Below are 18,259 nucleotides of genomic sequence, written 5' to 3' on the forward strand. Positions count from 1 at the left end.
GTTTTTGCTTCACATTTTTTCCTTAAAATTGGATTGTGTTGAGTATAAGTAAAGTACGGACCAAACAGTTGCAGATCTTTGATTTTTTTGTCTCATTCAGCTCCTGAAGATAGATCGAAATATCCCCATTTTATGCTTCATCTCTTCATTTACGCTACACATTATGAAAAAAATTTGCAATGACGTGCAGCTAATATACATATCAGATAAAATCTAATAAATCGTTATATTTTCACTTAAACATAAACAAGTGTGTGTTTTTTTGGGCAGCAGTCATGACAATGAGGAGGCAAATATAAGTTTACAATAGACATCACATATACACAACACATTTAAATATCTCTACACACAATATTATGCCAACACAATACTCGAATAATACTATGAAATACATTTGATCCAATGTGCCGATTGAACAATGAATATGCAAAGCTAATGTATTTTTCTTATGTCTGTACGAATGCAAAGTGTTTGATATAAAATGTATTGTAAACTTATTTTTAAAGTCAACTTTTTCTGTTAACGCACCATAAAGATAGTTCCCCACAAAAATAAAATTCTGTCATCAACCTTTTGTCATGTCAAACTGAAAAAATGACTTTCTTCCGAAAAACACAAATTAAGATATTTTGAAGAAAGTTTGTAACCGAACAGCACTGGACCCCATTCACGTATATTGTATGGACACAAAACCGGTCCAGTTAACAACATTTTTCTAAATATCTTCGTTTGTTTTCTACGGAAGGAAGAAAGTCATACAGGTTTGAAATGACAAAAGGGTGAGTAAATGATAACAGAATTTTTGTTTCTGGTTGAACAATCCCTTTAAAGTCACATGTTTCTTTGTGGTACAATTGTAGTAACCATTTTTTTTGGTCTATAGATGACTAATGGCAAAACCATGGTTTTACTACAGTAATCATAATTTTACTATGGTTCTTAAAAACATGGTTTTCATAACCATGGTCTTTTTGTTTTTCTGCAAACCATAGTTTATTTTCGTATACAAGCTTGACTACAAAAAAGTTTAAATATACAATTCATATATCTATATTGTAAACATCAGCAGATGTAAACAGTTATATTGGGTTGCAATAATTCAAATATTGATTTGGCCCAAACGAAATAATCAAGTACAAAAAATACACATAAAACTCTGTTTTAATACAAAACTGTCATACTCCAATAAACACAAAAAAGAAACAAGAAAGAAAACTGTGCGTAAAAGAGCCTCAAACTATCCACATGGCCCGTAGGGCTTTGTGCGTCACAAGACGTGCCGGTAACCAGACCGATGATCTATCCGCGGACCTTTGCACCCGTCACCCCGCTAAATTGTCATTGGACTGTTGAAATGTCAATCTCACCAGATAATCCCGCCTCCTATGGTTTTAAACGCTTCCCAACGTGTACGCCACTGTTCAACCTGTAGCTGTTTAAAGGACCGTACGTCTCTCGCCGTGGAAAGAGTTTATCACCATCATCTTGAACGAGTCCTCCTAGGCACTATGAAAACGAATGCTTATTTACACATGTAAAGGAAAACCCCATAGAGGACGAATACATTTGGGAACAAACTTTTGGAATTTCTTGCAAACTCGGGACCCTGCCTGTTAAATTGTATTATAGGCTACTGTTTTAATATTTCACGATCAGACAGAATGTACTCCCACAATCTGGTCCGTTTTGTACTGTTATATTCCCTCACCTTGCTGCTGATGATGATGTGCGTCTCGCCAGCCTCAGCGCAGAAGCCGAATGGTCCGAGGGTAAGTCAGCGCGTAACTCGGCTCTCCACCGCATGATCAGCTGCGCACATTTGCGCATTTTGAAAGTGCTGTTTTGTAGCTTTGCTGCGTTATTCAAAGTTGTCAGCGCTTACCAAGGTATTAAAACCTTGAAACGATGTCCCTAAACCAGGCATCAATTTTGACGTTATTGAAAAATCAATGACACCAACAGTGTTATCAGGTGAAGATCTCTGTTTCCATACACAATGTCGTTATATAAAATAACACTATATTATAGTGTGTCTTTAATATCCTATCGTGATTGTCATGTTTTGGTTAACCCTGTGTATATTTTTTGTATAGAATGCATCTTTAAGCTGCCATAGGGTACAGTACAACCAATGAGATGCAACCAAGGTTACTAACATTTGTTGCATTGCATCCTTAATATTATACTTGCAATCCAAGCTTTTCGGTCATTGCACTAGCTAAGTTATGAACAATAAACTAAACATTGAACACATAATAACCCACTGGCAATTTCACAGCATCTTTTAGTGGTTCAGCTGAATAGTTTTGCTTGCTGAGGCACATTGTGCTGCAGGATTGTCAGCGAGACTTGAGTACACCCATTGACCTTTTGTCATAAAGGTCTTTTGCTTCCTGTGCACCCCTCTGAGCCTAGAGAAAAGAAGACCATTGCCTTTCCAATGCAGCATTTCATACGATTTCAACAAAGAGTATTTCTTTCTGCAGCTGAATAAGTTTGCAGACAATATTGAATAGTACTGCTATACGGTGTGTTTAAAATTGATCTCTCACACAAAAAAAGTAACACTTTGATTTAGCATCTGTTGGGGTGTCACGACCATAAGTGGGATGATTTGTGAAAGGGTGATGAGCTGTTCCCTTTTTCATTTCATGCGGGCCTTATCAGATCAATAAGATTAATGACAAATAAATGAGTTCATACAAACAGCCAAACACTTGCCAAGATGTAAGAAAACCCTCCCCAGAAAAGCTTTCTTTTCCGCCCTCAGGTATTTGAGCAATTCTGATGGCTTGTCAAGATAGCATCAATGCAATAAAATGTCCATTCAGAGCTCCACTCAGACCATTGAGATTCACTAAAGATTGTGGATTTGGGAAAAAACAAGAGAGATAGCAACTTAGACATTTGTGAATGCAGCTGAGATTTTGTCATAGTTGTGTTCGGCTGGAGTAAGGTTGATAATCAGTTATCCGTGCGGTTCTGTGATCTCAAATACAACACGCGATCTGTATAATATAATGACACATTTTTCTTGTAAAAGTTATGGAGTTTAAAAAACTTTCCAGTTATGGAGAAGACATGTCTCCCTTTATAATATTCAAGTTTGAAGTAGTTCATCAATTAACTTGATTAACGTGATAGTTACTTGACACTGGCTGCTAAGAAATACTGGAAAGCAGTGACTTTGAGCCTTTTCCAGGTTTTACTTCTACTTATTTTCTCTTACTCTCATTTATCATTCCAAGCTTTAATCTCTTGTGATATAATATCTGTTTACCCGTCTTCTATTGGCAAGGGTTATACAGCGTGAAATGTAATAGTATCTACTGGACCATTTTTTATCACGTCCATCTAATAATTACAGGAGGTTAGAAAGGTTGTGTTAAAAAAGCTATTGAAAACCTCAAGTTAAATACTTCAATGGAGTTATACTCCCTATAGTGGCTCATTTGTAAGAGCTTATCTCTGTTCGTAGTCAGGTCCAAGAACCAAATGCTTCATGAGGATTATGGATGCTGAAAGATATTCTTTGGCCAATATGAGAATCAAGGTATTTTTTGAAAGCCAACTGGTGACTGCATTTATTAAAAATATAAAGAATTAAAAGGAAAGAACATTTGAAAGGAAAAAAAAGAAGTGTCTCTTGACAGTAGAGAGATTTCATATTTCTCTTTCCACATGTAACACTAATTTAGCACACTGTTCCATGGACAGAAATTTAATGCTTGGCCGGTTCTGATATCCCACAGATTTGGAAGATAATATTTGCTTAGGATTTGATCCTGTCAACAATGCAGTGTTTGGGAAAAGGGAACGTACCAACTTGTCAGTAAGCATTGTTTGGTTGTGTTTTTTAAAAGAACTGGATAAAACTGGAAAGAGAAGATAACTTTCTCTGTTATTGACCTGATAACAGTCTAATAAACAAGGTTGTAGTGTTACTATGACATCATCTTAGCTTTAAAGGAATAACATATGAGAACTGAAATAAGATGTTTACTCGGATGAACAGTACATTTTTACTTCTAGTACTTCTAGTGGCTTGAACAGGTGACCGTTTTTAGAGCTTAGTATACAATAATGTGAAAATGTATGCTACTTTGAGTCGATCGTAAAAGCTTTTTTTATTATTAAAAAACATCTTATTCATAATCCTAAATCATTAAACAGGAATAATCATAAAACTAGTCTCACAAGGTCCTTAGGACAGATAATGAACAAATTAAATGTAAGTCAACACATTTTTCATCATATTTATATTTTTGCTACAGTAGTAAGTAACCATTAGAAACATATGATTTAATCACCTTTTATACCAAGGCTTGCATACATTGACAGTTAAATTGTTATACTACAGTTTTCTCTCCCATGGTAACATACACAATTAAAAAGAGATCACATCACACACATCAAAAAGCATTTTTTTTATATATGGATAAACAACAAGACCTTCATGTGTAGCATTTGCTCCGTATTCAATTAGAGGCTGTAAAATGAATAGCATGAAATTACAGACGTACAATATTTCAAATGACGGAGTCAGACACATCTGAAAAACCCATCAGTCAAAAAAATGAAATGCTTCTGATGATTGTTTTGGCCCTAGAGCTAAAAAATGTGACCCTGTACCAAATGTTCTTTTTAATCTAATTTATTGTATGTGGTGTTAAAAACATATTAGTCGACTATAGTTATAAACCGGAAAGTTACACCATTGCATTCAAATGTAAAAATGCACACCCATGACTGCAAATGTTCACAATGCCACATTGCTTGATAACCATAAACAGTTCACATGCTAAGGAACTATTATTTAGTTTTGCTCATTCACTTTTTATAAGGTAATAATTACTACAATAGAAACAGCCATTTCTTTGGTAGAATCACTGCTTGTAGTTGTTTCTTTAATATAGGCTGTTTCATACTTGACAAGTTTGTGAGCTATTTGCACTTGGGAAAAAAAGATTTCTTATATTTTACAGCTTTTTCTCCATTATTTGGGTCCTCTCTCATGATCCACCCAAGCAATGCTTTGAAGACTTCATTATGTCTTTTCCTTTGAAGTGTGGACTTAATAAAGTGTGAACTTTTTTCAACATGACAAAGCGTAGTCGAATCTGTTTTCGTTCAGTAGCTGAATTAAAAGATACGATTAGGAATTCCCCCAGCATTTATTTCTCACAAATAGCTGTCGTAATGAACGAATACTTTCAAGACTGATTCAGTGTTAGCCCAGGTCTGTCAAGTGTTTCTTCAGTCAATTCATGTATTGCTCATTTACATATTGAATCTGACCTTCCACACAACCATACATTTTGTGGTTCTGTACTACGGTCAAGCTGTCTGGCAAATGTAAAACCAATGCTCAGTGTGAGTGACCGAAAAATTCACTGGGTACTTGAATGGTGGGCGAGGGATGCAGGGCATTAAACATACCTAGTTGAATGCATCACAACCTCATAAAGCTGTGTAAAGAACAAACACAGTGAGGCGATTCCATGCCAAGTATGCATTCTCCCAACTCTGCAGATGGGAGCCAAGCCCCCTGTACACCCCCTCCCTGCTCTTTTTATTGGATCAGCGGCCCACATCACACCCAAAACCGCAGGTGTCAGTGAGCTGTGTTTTAATGGCTGAGAGCGAAAGATGGAGTGAATTTATGTGCGTTATGTGCGTTTCACAAAAGTTGAAATGTCTTGATATTTAGTATGAGATCGCAGAGATAGTCAGATCGTTGTACTTGTCTGTCTTAACAGCTTTTCAGACCAGAGTATGTGAGCAGTGTAGAATCAGTGTTGTGCAGGATGCAGAGTGGTCTGTAGGAGAAGGTTTTCAGTGCTTCCTCTGGCTTAAGGATCATTTCAGGTTTCTCTAGCTAGTTAGCTGAAATCCAAAATGGTAAACCCAGAGTGGATTTGAATCCGATTCATTGCAGATGAATTGTTGTCGCTTAACTGTACTCATATACGCAATTCTATTAGCCCTTAGTTGCTTGGTTAAAGGAAAGTTTAATGCTGGACCCTCTTCCGAAACTATTTTCTTTGGCAGAGAAGAAATAAATGAGCTAATTGGCCAATTACTTATTCAAATGCATCTATCATTAGTAGCCAAACTACATGGTGGTGACAAGTGATATTGCTTAAATAAATTTGGCTGTTACAAGTCAAGAGCAACAAATTGACACAAGGCTAGTGTGTCAAATGGTGAACAGAACCAATTGGCTTCTGCAGCTGCTAGTGCATGTGTGTATGTATCAACTAGACTAGTTCTGCACCATAGGGCTGCACGATTATGACAGTTAACAGAAAAATAAATGCAAGAAAAAGCACTGCTGAACCACTGTACGGTGGTCCAAAATTGACGATTTCGATTAATTTCACAGCATACTGCACCGTTTAGTCATCATAAGCACTGTTTAAATTAGAAGCAGTAGTTCTGTTTTACATTATTTGGGAACGAAATTACCCAAAATGACCATCGCTGGTGTGCACATTTTCAGGATAAATTACTCTAGGCAGACACCAGACTTCCCCAAGAGCTGGAGGTGACGGCGAATAAGAGAGATAGTGAGTGTGAGACAGAGATAGTGAAATAAAAAGAGATACATTTGTGGGCGAGAGAGATAGAAGGAGAAGTAGGCAGACCACGTTGGAAGACAGAGTCGGGGCTGTTCTCCTTGTGTGGGCCAGAGTTGTGTGCTCGGCATACAGTCAGGGACAGCTGGGATTTGGATAAGGAAGGTTTTCTGATGAGGGAATGTGTTCAGGGTCAGCGCTGAGGCATGGAGAGATAGCAGCGGCTCTCAGCATTTAATGATATGGGTTACTCTGAGAAAATACAGCAGATGACCAGCCTTCCAGGGGCTCTATTACATCCCGATAAAAGTAGTGTCTCTTTATCCTCATCGGACAGCCGGGATTCATCAGCTGAAAACCATGATGTATTGACTATTGAATGGGGAACTTCTCTCCTCTTAATGCTTTTGTTGACTACAGAACTAATTGCGCTACTACACTGGACAAACAAGTTTGCCGTTTATTTAGTCTGTGCATGGTTTTGTTTGTTACTGCAAGCACAAGGGGATAATAATCAAAAGCATTTGTTCAACAAGCTGAAGTTAATAGACAGCATTGTATAGATTTACCCCATGGAGCAAAGTTTACTATAATGTGTAGTTTAAAAAAACTTTGTCCTTAAGATAGTTTGGCATATTTAATAAACCAGAGATTTGATGGAATTGACTACTTAATGTAAGAATGGTTAAAATGGTTCATGGTTAAAAATAAAAATGGCTTAACAATAACTTTAAGATCTGTGCTCCAGGCGTCCTAAGACCTGCATCTAGACCAATACCAGACACCATGATACCTAAACCAGTACCAAACCCACATGGGAAGCAAGAAATAGCAAGAAATAGTGTGAATTTGGAAGATGTTGTCTGTATTATAATGCCAATAGTGGCCTTTTATGACCACCTAAGTTGTTGTTTCCTTTTTTTCGGTTCTGTGGGTGGTCAAACAATCACTGAGGTTCATTGATTCAAGAAGTGATTGTTCCGCAGCCAAGTTGTAGTTTTAGAAGGACAAAGCATATGTCCTGTTAGCCTGAATTTAATTAGTTAGTTACGATTTAATTAATCTGACAGGTGTTACTGAATCATTCAAAGATGTTTCGGACAGTTATATGAAGCATAAACAACAATGTTCTCACATTCTGTGCTATGATTAGTCCATACTTTGATCTACTGTAAAACACTGTTTTAAGATTTTTGTTTTGCAAAAAAGTACCATTGTGTACTATTTAAGGATTACTATTTATTTACTTTTAATCTACCTCGAAGTCATACAATTACAGATAGTTTATTGCTAATAAATAAGGATTGAAGTGGTGCAGATATAGAGATAGAGGTCAGGGTGGCCTCCCCTAACTCCAACACTGAACCTAGCGTCAATGTCGCGAAAAAAAACATATTAAAATGTACGGTGGGCGATCTGACGATCTTAAATCGAGATCGATCTTAAAGGCATCCTCAATCCACTTTTCAACAGAATCGAGAGGATCGTGATCTTATGTGTCGCCTAAAACAAGAGGTGTGTTCGACAACATTCAGCACTGCACAGACCCATTGAGATGTTACATTGAAGCACCGCGAGAGCAGAGGAGCGCGTGCGATACAGTTTTGCAAGTGCAAAAGAATTGTTTGTGTGTGAAGTTAGTCGATGGCGCACAGCTAATAGGCTCTTTTCACATGACGTCACGCATCTTCCGTTGTGCCGCTAAGCAGTGTATCGTTACTTCCGCTAGCGCCTTCATTATGGAGTTTACCAAGTCCCTTACACAGCTGCCACAAATACGGCTAGATGACAAGTCACTTACGACAAGATCAAAAGCTAGATAAAGGTTAAAAATATATTTGGCGTTAGCGAAGGTGGTAGGATAAGTACTTGAATACGTGTTCTGTCAGTCAATAATGTTACGAAATATTAACATGCCTGATACTAAACACAATAATAATCTTACCGATGGCTTGACCACTTGCATTTTTAGTCGCTGTTGTAAAATTTTTGTGGGAGAGCAAAACGGAAGTTGTGATACACTGCTTTGCGAAAAGGCGAAAGTTGAATGACGTCAATGAAAGGGCCTATTGACTTCGTTTTAGTCTATTTTGCGATTGAAACTTGTATTGAGTTCCTACAGCCGATATCTAGAGCTCTGTGCATTCTGTGATGCGGACGCGGAATCCTGCTATTAAAATATGTCATCTGCGTGTATGAGTGAATGCGTTCCACAGCTTAACGCTCATGGATTTGTGTGTGTCTCACTGTATGAGGACATAAACATCACGCCCAGAGTTGCCCCGAGACTTTATTTCAGGTGCATTTAACTGTTTTCACTGTTTGAAAAAAACTATCGTCACTGAACTACTAACACTGAAACTCAAGTGTCTATTGTGGGAGTGTCCCGGCGACCCGTCAAAATAAAACACAGGTTAACCTAAACACTCGAATGAAAAAATACTGTAGTGTTCTATAGTATTTGGTAAAGCAAATTTTTTTATTGTTGTAAATTAATCAACTGTAGTAATATAATTATACTTTAATATTGACCATAGAAGGTTCAAAAACTATATTATCTAGGAATTTTACCGCAGTTTAATATAGGTCTAGTAAACACTTTAGTATAGGCTACTGCAGTATTTTTGTTGTTGAACAGTCTATTTATGTGATGATCTGTGAATTAGTGTTTTTTAAAGATGACAACAGACGTTATATACTTGTGCTACCTGTACTGTTTGGCCGGTGCAACAAAACTTCAAACCTCTGTAACACCAGTGCTATGTGCAAAAAACTTAATGCACAACCCTATATTTCAATTCAGATCGAGATTCTTTGTTATGAAGATCGTGATATGCTTTTTTGGGAAGATCGCTCAGCCCTACCGTACATGAATTCCCGCGAGATAGCTTCTCCAGATTGTCAATATATCGCAGAAATGTATTTGTCACTGGTCTGTCTAGTAGTAGATTTTGGGACTTGGAACTCCGGAAATTATTTATGCAAATATAAGATGAAAATCAGCAAATTCTTGTTTTAAACTGAGTTCTAATTTGAAACAGAATTCTCACTTACTTGTCAAACCTTTTTGAGAGGTGCCAGATGTACTCGGGCAGCTAACTCCACAGCAGCCTATCAGAAGTCAGCTTTTGCCCGTTATTTTTTGTTGTTGTTCTTCCTAAAGGTAATGAGCGCTTCACACGTTACACAGAATAGTTCTGGCATTGCCTGTGAATACCACACACATACGCACATGTGTAACGTCTGCCAAGAATACAAATCCATCTGTGCAAAGAGATTTCTCTTATATCTTTTGCTCTTCCAGAAATGTTCTATTGTGAGGAATCCAGGCTAAACTTAAGAGTAAGAGTATACTCGTTCTACAAATAGATTGATGAGAAGAAACATTTGTAGAAAACCTCAAATTGAAAACTGAGAACATTTTTTGGGGTCACTTTTGATCAGAACAATATGCTTGACATATTGTTTAATCAAGAAGGACCATTTCAAATCATTTACACAGAGAGTTTAGAAAACATTTGTAAGAGAACCGGTGGTGTTTATGGAGGGCTGACTACTGAATAGACATTTTGCTGAATGATTTCTGGGAAGAAGTGGCTTGAGTGCCGGTTGAGAAACCTTTGTGGTATAATATTTAATTATTTAGTGTTTAAGAATGGGACAGACCTTAATATTTTACTACTATACATCAAATCAAACTTCTGTTCACAGTAACACAATACGTTTGGTTAAATGAATGTTTACATTTGAGATGAAACAGTTACACACATGTACTAACACACATCAGCGTACACTATTTTTTGTGTGAGGTGATGTATTGGTCATCTGCACCATGTCAGATGTGGCGCTAACCTTCTAAAAAATCGTATTTCTTACTTCTACTACATTATCACTGGGAGATGTTTGTGTGTGTAAGATAACCCAGAGATAGAGGAGTAATAGAGATATCTGTGTTAGTGCCTTTCTTTGATTCCCAATTTTTTCTCAGATACCATTATCTCCTAGAGCCACAGGAGGGAGATTGTAATAGGGTTGTCATGTCATTGAAATGTCCTCCTATGTACTGCAAAAGCTCAAATAGCATAAGTGAGATTGGAAGGATAAGTGTTGGCTCATAAAGGAACAGTTCACAAAAAAAAAACACATCCTGTGTCATCATTATTGTGTTGTTCAAACCTGTATTTTTTTCACACGGAACTAACAGGTTTAAGATTGCAAAATGTCCCGGCTGCTCTTTTCCATGAACATCAGTATAATCGAGAACCAGTGCCCTTACACCATCATCATGTTATTTATGTACTATGTTTATGCTGAATATAAAGCCAAAATGTTTGGACCATACCAGTCAATAGCAGCTGTGACATTCATCTTTCTGTAAATAATAAAGAAAATTATTAGAAATCCACAATGAAATTGGCCAATAATCAGTATCGGTCGATAAAAGCAATTCTTGACAGAATCAGTCTATTTTTTAAATACAGCCCATGATCAGGACCGATATATCCCGTCAATCAAAAGAGGACAGATAAATGCAAATGAATTTGTGCGCTGCAATGAAAATGTTTAGAAACATCACCATTTTGATGTTCAATATTGTTAATAATCATTATTGATTTAAACTGAAATATTGATTTCAACTGAATAATCGGTGGAGGAATTTTTTAATAATATGACCGATTTTTCATCTTGACGAAGATTAAGTGTCCTTTAGCTTATATTAGAGAATTTAAAAGCAAATTTCAGTATAACCTAACCAGTTAAGAATTTGTGTAAGCAAAATGATTTACAATACTCAAAGTTTCCTGAGAGGTCTTCACCCTGCTTGTCCGTGGAAGCTTTGGCCCTGGTTGCTGCATTCCTTTTCAATATAACTGTTTACCATGCGAGACCTACTGTGCCTAATGTATAGGTATAAATAAATAACTATATAAATATTACCTGTACAAGTATATACCTTCTTTAAGCTAAACAATGTGCGAACCTTTTGGAAAAGCAAATGTCAGCTCAGTTTTAACACAGAAAAAATAAACAAGTTTGCTGTATGTAGGCCATCTTCAGTGTGATCTATTGCTACATTGTCAAATATTAAGCATGGAATGATCAAGCACTTTATTGATAAGAGAACCTGACCACAGTTGTTAAACACACAGTCAAACCTACAAATAAATGCATTACACAATGCTGCACATAAGTCACATTTTCAGACTTAGAAACAAATGAAGAAACAGAAGCTGTAATATTGTCCAACATCTTTTGGGGATTTATGTACTTTTAAAACAACACAGCTTTCCTTCAGACATTAACACAGCATCAGGTCACATCTGATCTATCAGTAACATTTGGTGCCATTTGACTTCTAGCCTTACAACTGAGATTAAGATACTTAACTCTAAAGTTTGTCATGTGTGTTTAATGAGAAATGTTCAGTTTGTTCAGATGGGTCACATTAAAATGGAAAATGTACCCCGTGTTCCTGCTGTGCTATGAGCTGCACTGCGTGAGGAGCCAGCAGCTATCGACATGTTATGTCTGACATCATGCACCATCATTTCTGGGTCCAAAAGCTCTATCGAAGCCAAAAGCAACCAACAAACAATGCTAATATATACTTATGGTGTGCTGGTAAACTACAGAATAAAAACAAGATTGTAACCTTTATTCCCATTTGGAAATCCCAGATGGGCCGATATAAAGTGACACCTCAACAATCCTGAACTGGTTTCTCTTTTCGTCCTTGTACCACCCATGCTGGACTTGTATTTGTCAAGGTTCGAGAAAATTCTGTGAAATGTGATTACTGTTTATACAGTGGTTTAAAGTACACATTAGATTGTAATATAATGAAAGTAAAATGGGTTGCGAATAGTGTTTCATATTGACTTTGGACTTTTTGGATCCATATTACGTATTTCCAAATCTGTCTGGCTTGAATCGATCCCTCTAACTTCTCCCATTAATTCTGTCTTTTTATATCATTTTAAATAGATCTTCTCAAAGGCTGTATGGGATTTAACTATTCTCGCAGACACATAATTCATTTGAATAGCTAGATTTTTCCTACCAAACCTGTGAAACCCATTGAGTTGTTTTAATGTTCTGTAGCTGTTTAATTTATGACAATGTCATTATGGGTTTAGTCAGGCTATTCTGTCAAGTGCTTCATGGCTTATTCTACTAAAAATCGACTTTATATGCTGTATGTATGCACATGTTTGCAGTGGCTTATAGGGGACAGGGAGAGCCACTGTGCCACTGTCTGCTCCAAGACCCATGGCAAACCTGTTTGTGGTTCAGACGGTCGCAGTTATGATACCAGCTGTGACCTGCAGAGGGCGAAATGCAAGGACCGCACTCTTTCCCTTGCCCACAGGGGGAGATGCAAAGGTTAGTAAAAATCAGCCATGTTTGATTGGTTTTAATAACAGGCATCAATTTATATTAGAAAATGTCAAATGAATACCATGAAATATATAGTTCTGATCATGGATCCGGATTGGTCTTATATACTAAATAAGACCAATACAGTTTAACTTAATTGTTGAGAGAAACCCCGAGTACAAACTAAATATTTAAAAGGAAAGATACCTTAAGCTTTTTTATGTTATACCTGCTCATGTGGGTAATGCATGTTTAAGTATCAGCATAATAGCAAAAAATAGCTTATATAATAAAAATGTGTTTATTTGTAAACTTGTCGTCTTGTTATTGATATAACTTTAGGTAAAAACTTTGTGAGAATAGATCAACCTCCCATCCTCCCAGCACCTACACTTGCTTCAGAGGGCAAAGAGGTGGAATTGAAAGGTACGGTCTACAGTATAAGTTTGTAGAGGGATTAAAACACACACACAGAAGACACAAAAGCAGGCAACTTTGCACACGTGTGTTCCATGTGAACGGAATTGCATAATCAACAAGATAAAAATGCATTGACTTTTCTTTATCTTGAATTGTTTGGATTGTGAAAAGAGGCCATTACAAACCATAATCGTGTGGTTGAATGGGAATTGGTTGTTCTTTCAGAGGCGAATCAAGTTTTGATAAGCCATTTCAAGATTTCACTTGAAATGAATTGATGGACCATGCAAGGAAAAGACCAGAAAGGGGCATTAAAGTGATTGGTAACCCAAAAATTATTTACTTGTCATTTCATACCTGTATAAATACTTTCTTTCTTCCACAGAACACAAAAGAAGATATTTTGAAACATTTTGTAAACTGGACCCTATTCACTTGCATTGGTTTTGTTCCCAAAAAATGGCGTCCAGTGCTGTTCGGTTACCAACCTTCTTCAAAATATCTTATTTTATGTTCTGCGGAAGAAAGAAAGTCATAAAGGTTTCAAATGATAAGTGGGTAAATGGTGACTCAATTTCCTCTTTTGGGTGAGCTATCACTCAAGGAAAGAACATGACAGCTGTTACTTCACCCTGAAGTTTAAAAAAGAACCATCACACACATTTCCAATTCTGTTGCCCAAGGGGCTCTGTCTGGGCAGTAGCTGAAAAAGCATGTAAAAAGCACCAGATTTAGTAAGCAATTCAGTAACCTTTATATATAAGTTTAAATACAATACCAGTTTTAACACAAAATGATTTTGAACACAACAATTTTGCATATTTAGAACGGGCTGTTTTAGTTGGTATTGTAAAGGTGGCTAATCCCAAATCAGTTCAGCAGAACACAATGTGTGTGTCGGTCTAGAAGAATACAATCCCCAGAGAGAACATCTAAGGAAACAGATAATGCCCACTGGTATGCATGTAAGTTTTTGCAGACCATGTTCAAACACTGCTTGAGATGCCAAACCCTCAACCAAAAGACAGATTGACTTGCCTGAAGTCAAGGTCAGTCCGCATCAGTTCCTCAAAGCGTCGGTTTAAGGTGTCAGGTGATGTTTTTGTCATTTCTGTTTTTAGGAAAAACAGTAATTTGGATCTACCAACAAACTTTCCCTGTATTTGAACTTGCTTAGCACTTAATAGAAACCTCTGGTAAATTACTGTGATTTACCAAGAATGATGTAAATATTTACAAAAGGCCAGCTAACCAAATAAGTAAAACAAGGTGTAATGGAAAGTTAGGCTTCTGCGTTTTGACTTGGAAAAAAGAAAAAGGTCAGATTAAGATTTAAAGCGATAGTTGACACACAAACGCATTGCCAAAATTCTCTTCTGCCGAAGACAAAAGAAGATATTTTTAAGGAATGTCTGAACTGATGTTTTATCAATTGACCCTTCGCAAAACCCCACCCCCTTCGTTCCTGTTGCTATATGCCAGACAATCTTTCGGTATCAGCCATGCGCTCCCAGTGTAAATGTGTGCACTCCCTGGGGAAATAGGGAAGGATTTCTGGAAAAATGACAGTGATTTCAGACAGAAAGGTCTGCAATATGCATTCGAGGGATACATTCAGGGTTTGCGATAACTGTAACAATACGTATACCTATATTTGCTTTCATACCAGCTGAATGTCTTAATCTTTCTTTGTGCTAAATACAACAAACACAGTATAGCTTCATTGCTGAAAACGTCTATCATTTAAAATGTCACTGCAAATGCTGCTCTCTGCTCATCACATCACAGGGACGCAAAGCATATTCTCCTTCATTTAGAAATAAATACAAATATGTATAACTTAGTTATCATTTATCGTTATAGTGTGAACGTCCATTAAGGCTCGGTTTATCTCTATCTGTTTATTTTAACAATAATTAAAAAGCTTATTTTTCATAGAAATCTACAAAGCTCTACTTGTACGCCAGTTTGTCGGACTGGTTTGTTTGTCAGACAAAATGGCGCTCAGTCACAGGGGCACATAATATCGGCGTTATGATTGGTTAGATTGCCTGTCAATCAAACTGCTTGCGAAGGGTCAATTGCAGTCACTTTTACCACAATCCATCGTTTAGAAAAAATACTCTTATATTGTAGACCTTACAAACAAAATTGGATATGAAAGAATGTGTGAATGAATGATGACAGAAGTGTGTGGGTAGCCCTTTAATAAAAATTGTAGTTTTGATTATTTCATAAATGTCTTTACAAGCACTGGGGTACTGACTGTAGCCCTCCTGTCCGGTTCAGATCAGTCACGTTCTTAAATTTTTTTGTCATTTCTGCATTGGCTCACGGGCATGCTTATCTGTCTGAATGCAGATATTAATATATTTTAAAATCGGAATGCAAGTCCTTTTAGTATCATTTTGTGAATTGCACGGCAGTCCAACAACGTAGTCCAACTAAGTGTTGTGTATTTGTCTAGAATGACTAAATACTCTCTACTGTATGTGCAAACGTACATGTTGGAACATGACATGTTCCTAGCCAGCAATGCTATTTAAAAACATATTTTTGTTCTTAACAAGCTTTTTCTAGAAGTTTTCCTAATATGAAAATTCATCTGGCATGTCTTCCTCACCTTTATTTTTTAAAGACCTCTGCATTGCCTTAAAATGTGTAGCTTTGTCAATGTATGTTCCACCGATGCCGGTCATATAGGTCCAGAACAAGGCAGCATGAGAGCACAATTTAAATAAAGTTCAGATGAGAGAGGAAATTTCTGTGAGTGATTTACTTACAAAGGCACGCATTAAAAACACAGGTGCATATTTTATTCCCATAATCACCAAAACAATCTACTAAGAGCAGTGCAAATTAGCACCGGGTTTAAGACATGCTTTCTTCGAGCTGCAAAAAAAGCTGCAAATACCAGTACAATGACAAGAGCATCTTTAGTAAATCGCATTGCGTGATTCATTTAAATACTCTTCTCCCATTTAAAGTTTGCGTCTGAAGAGGAAACTCCTACAAATGCATATGAAATAAGGTCAGTCTCAAAAACAGCTGTGTCCATGCATTTTCAGTGCTAATTTATACTGCGTGTCTTTAGTAAATACCGGCAATAGTGTTTTTTACATCAGAAGAGGCGTTTGCGCTTCCGCAAGCTGTTTTTAAATAGCCAATAACAAAATAATAAATGTTCCATATTCAGATTTTGCAAACATGTTGGAGAACATAAGTTAATAGATATCCTAAAAAATAAATATAAGTAACTTATTAATACACACTTTTTTGGCCAAATTATTTTATTTACCATATAACCCTATAGAGTAATACAATATTTACAAGTGTATTAATGTTGTAGGCCATATCCAGTAAACTGAAAAAAGACTGATCGTAAAAGATTGGAAGTGTTTGTACCTTATATTTACTATTACTGTCATTTTTTATCAAAGCAACAATTTCTATTTGTCAAACCTATGACACTAGCATTAATGTTTATAGCACCATGCTCCACTATATAAACGATAGTCCATCCATGTGCTAAACTAAACATTAGAAATGATGTTCATACTTCAAATATGTAATGAGTTGTTTTTGTGTCCAACAGAAACAGGCCAATCCAAATGTCGAGTGGAAAGGAGCCAGGCTTTGGAGCAGGCTAAGAGGCCACAGGAGTCTATCTTTATTCCACAATGCAATGATGATGGAACATTTGCACAGGTTAGAGTCAGAGTGGGACCACTGCATTTTTCACTATTCACATTACTTACATTAGTGAATCCTACATAGCATTGCTCGGTGGACAAATTATTCATCCAACATCTTCCCCAGACAAATGCAAAAAGCATTACATGGCTGTTTTTCTCATCAGTATGGTCTCATAGGGAATATGAATGGAAAGTGTACATTTATAGACTTACAGCCTTTCATTTCACCTGCTTGTTACTGTGGACATCCACTCTAGGTTTAAAATGTATTATATTACCCATAAATGTGATTTCTATCATCATTTATTCACACTCATGTCGGTTTAAATGTACGTGTCTTTCTTACTTCCATTAGACACTAACGCAAGCATTTTATTCATACTGGTCACTGTTTGTCATGCAATTGCAATGAATGGTACTAAAGCTTTTAACAATCAAAACTGCAAAAAGGTATAGGAAGTTTCATGAAGTCTATTATCTAGTTAAGTTATCTCATATTTCTGGTTGCAATATACACTACACAGAATACAGTACACATTCCTATACTGTATGACGTTGTTGCTTATACAGTATGAAAGCACGAGTCCCTGTTTATTTTAATTCAACAGTAAACACTGACCAGCACATAACATAAGAGTTTGTAAAAATATAGGGGGTGAGCAAATAATGACAGTCACATTCATCCTTTAATGCCTAATCATTTTTCGAGAGCCATTTTTCACTCCGGATAGCTGTAGTCCCTCAGCACATCTGCCGGGGCGTTTCGCGAGGGTCATCCAGGAGATACGAACAGTTACAGGAATTTCCTCTCACCTCTATCCGTCTGTATCTCCTCCAGGTCCAATGTCACACACTCACAGGGTACTGCTGGTGCGTGACAACAGATGGCAAGCCAGTCAGCGGTTCTTCTGTGCAGAACAAAACGCCAGTGTGTTCAGGTACTGTACGTTTGCTGATAACATCTCTAGACTGTTTGCTTGGATTATCTCTTTGTGTTTAGGTCGTGCTGAAAAGCAGAACCCCCAAACCTTCAGGCTGTACTCAGGTGCCTTGCTCAAGAAGTTGCGTCTGTAGTTCATCACTTTCAAAGCTATTAGACTTTGTTTGATTCACATTGTGCTCTTTGTTTTGATGGAGTCAGCGTGATGTTAAACTCTAGCCACTGCTCTGTTTAGTTTACTTCTACTG

At 36.9% G+C, this 18,259-nt stretch overlaps 1 protein-coding gene across 22 annotated transcripts in view; it reads left to right on the plus strand.

The window, feature by feature from the left end:
• The first annotated feature begins 1,378 nt into the window (after nucleotides 1-1,378).
• The window catches only part of smoc1 (SPARC related modular calcium binding 1), a 44,798-nt gene continuing 27,917 nt past the window's right edge, over nucleotides 1,379-18,259 (plus strand). For 12 of the 22 annotated variants that reach the window (XM_079458060.1, XM_079458047.1, XM_079458051.1 and 9 more), the window contains exons 1-5: nucleotides 1,420-1,769; nucleotides 12,797-12,962; nucleotides 13,299-13,382; nucleotides 16,972-17,084; nucleotides 17,910-18,009. In XM_079458060.1, coding sequence (XP_079314186.1) covers nucleotides 1,662-1,769; nucleotides 12,797-12,962; nucleotides 13,299-13,382; nucleotides 16,972-17,084; nucleotides 17,910-18,009 — 571 coding nt within the window. In that variant the 5' untranslated portion in view covers nucleotides 1,420-1,661. Of the gene's footprint in view, nucleotides 1,770-12,796; nucleotides 12,963-13,298; nucleotides 13,383-16,971; nucleotides 17,085-17,909; nucleotides 18,010-18,259 lie in introns of all 22 variants that reach the window. The other 10 variants (XM_079458048.1, XM_079458054.1, XM_079458055.1 and 7 more) reach the window with 7 other exon arrangements.

The sequence above is a fragment of the Barbatula barbatula genome (genome assembly GCF_947034865.1).
Source record: "Barbatula barbatula genome assembly, chromosome: 6".
NCBI classification, from domain to species: domain Eukaryota; kingdom Metazoa; phylum Chordata; class Actinopteri; order Cypriniformes; family Nemacheilidae; genus Barbatula; species Barbatula barbatula.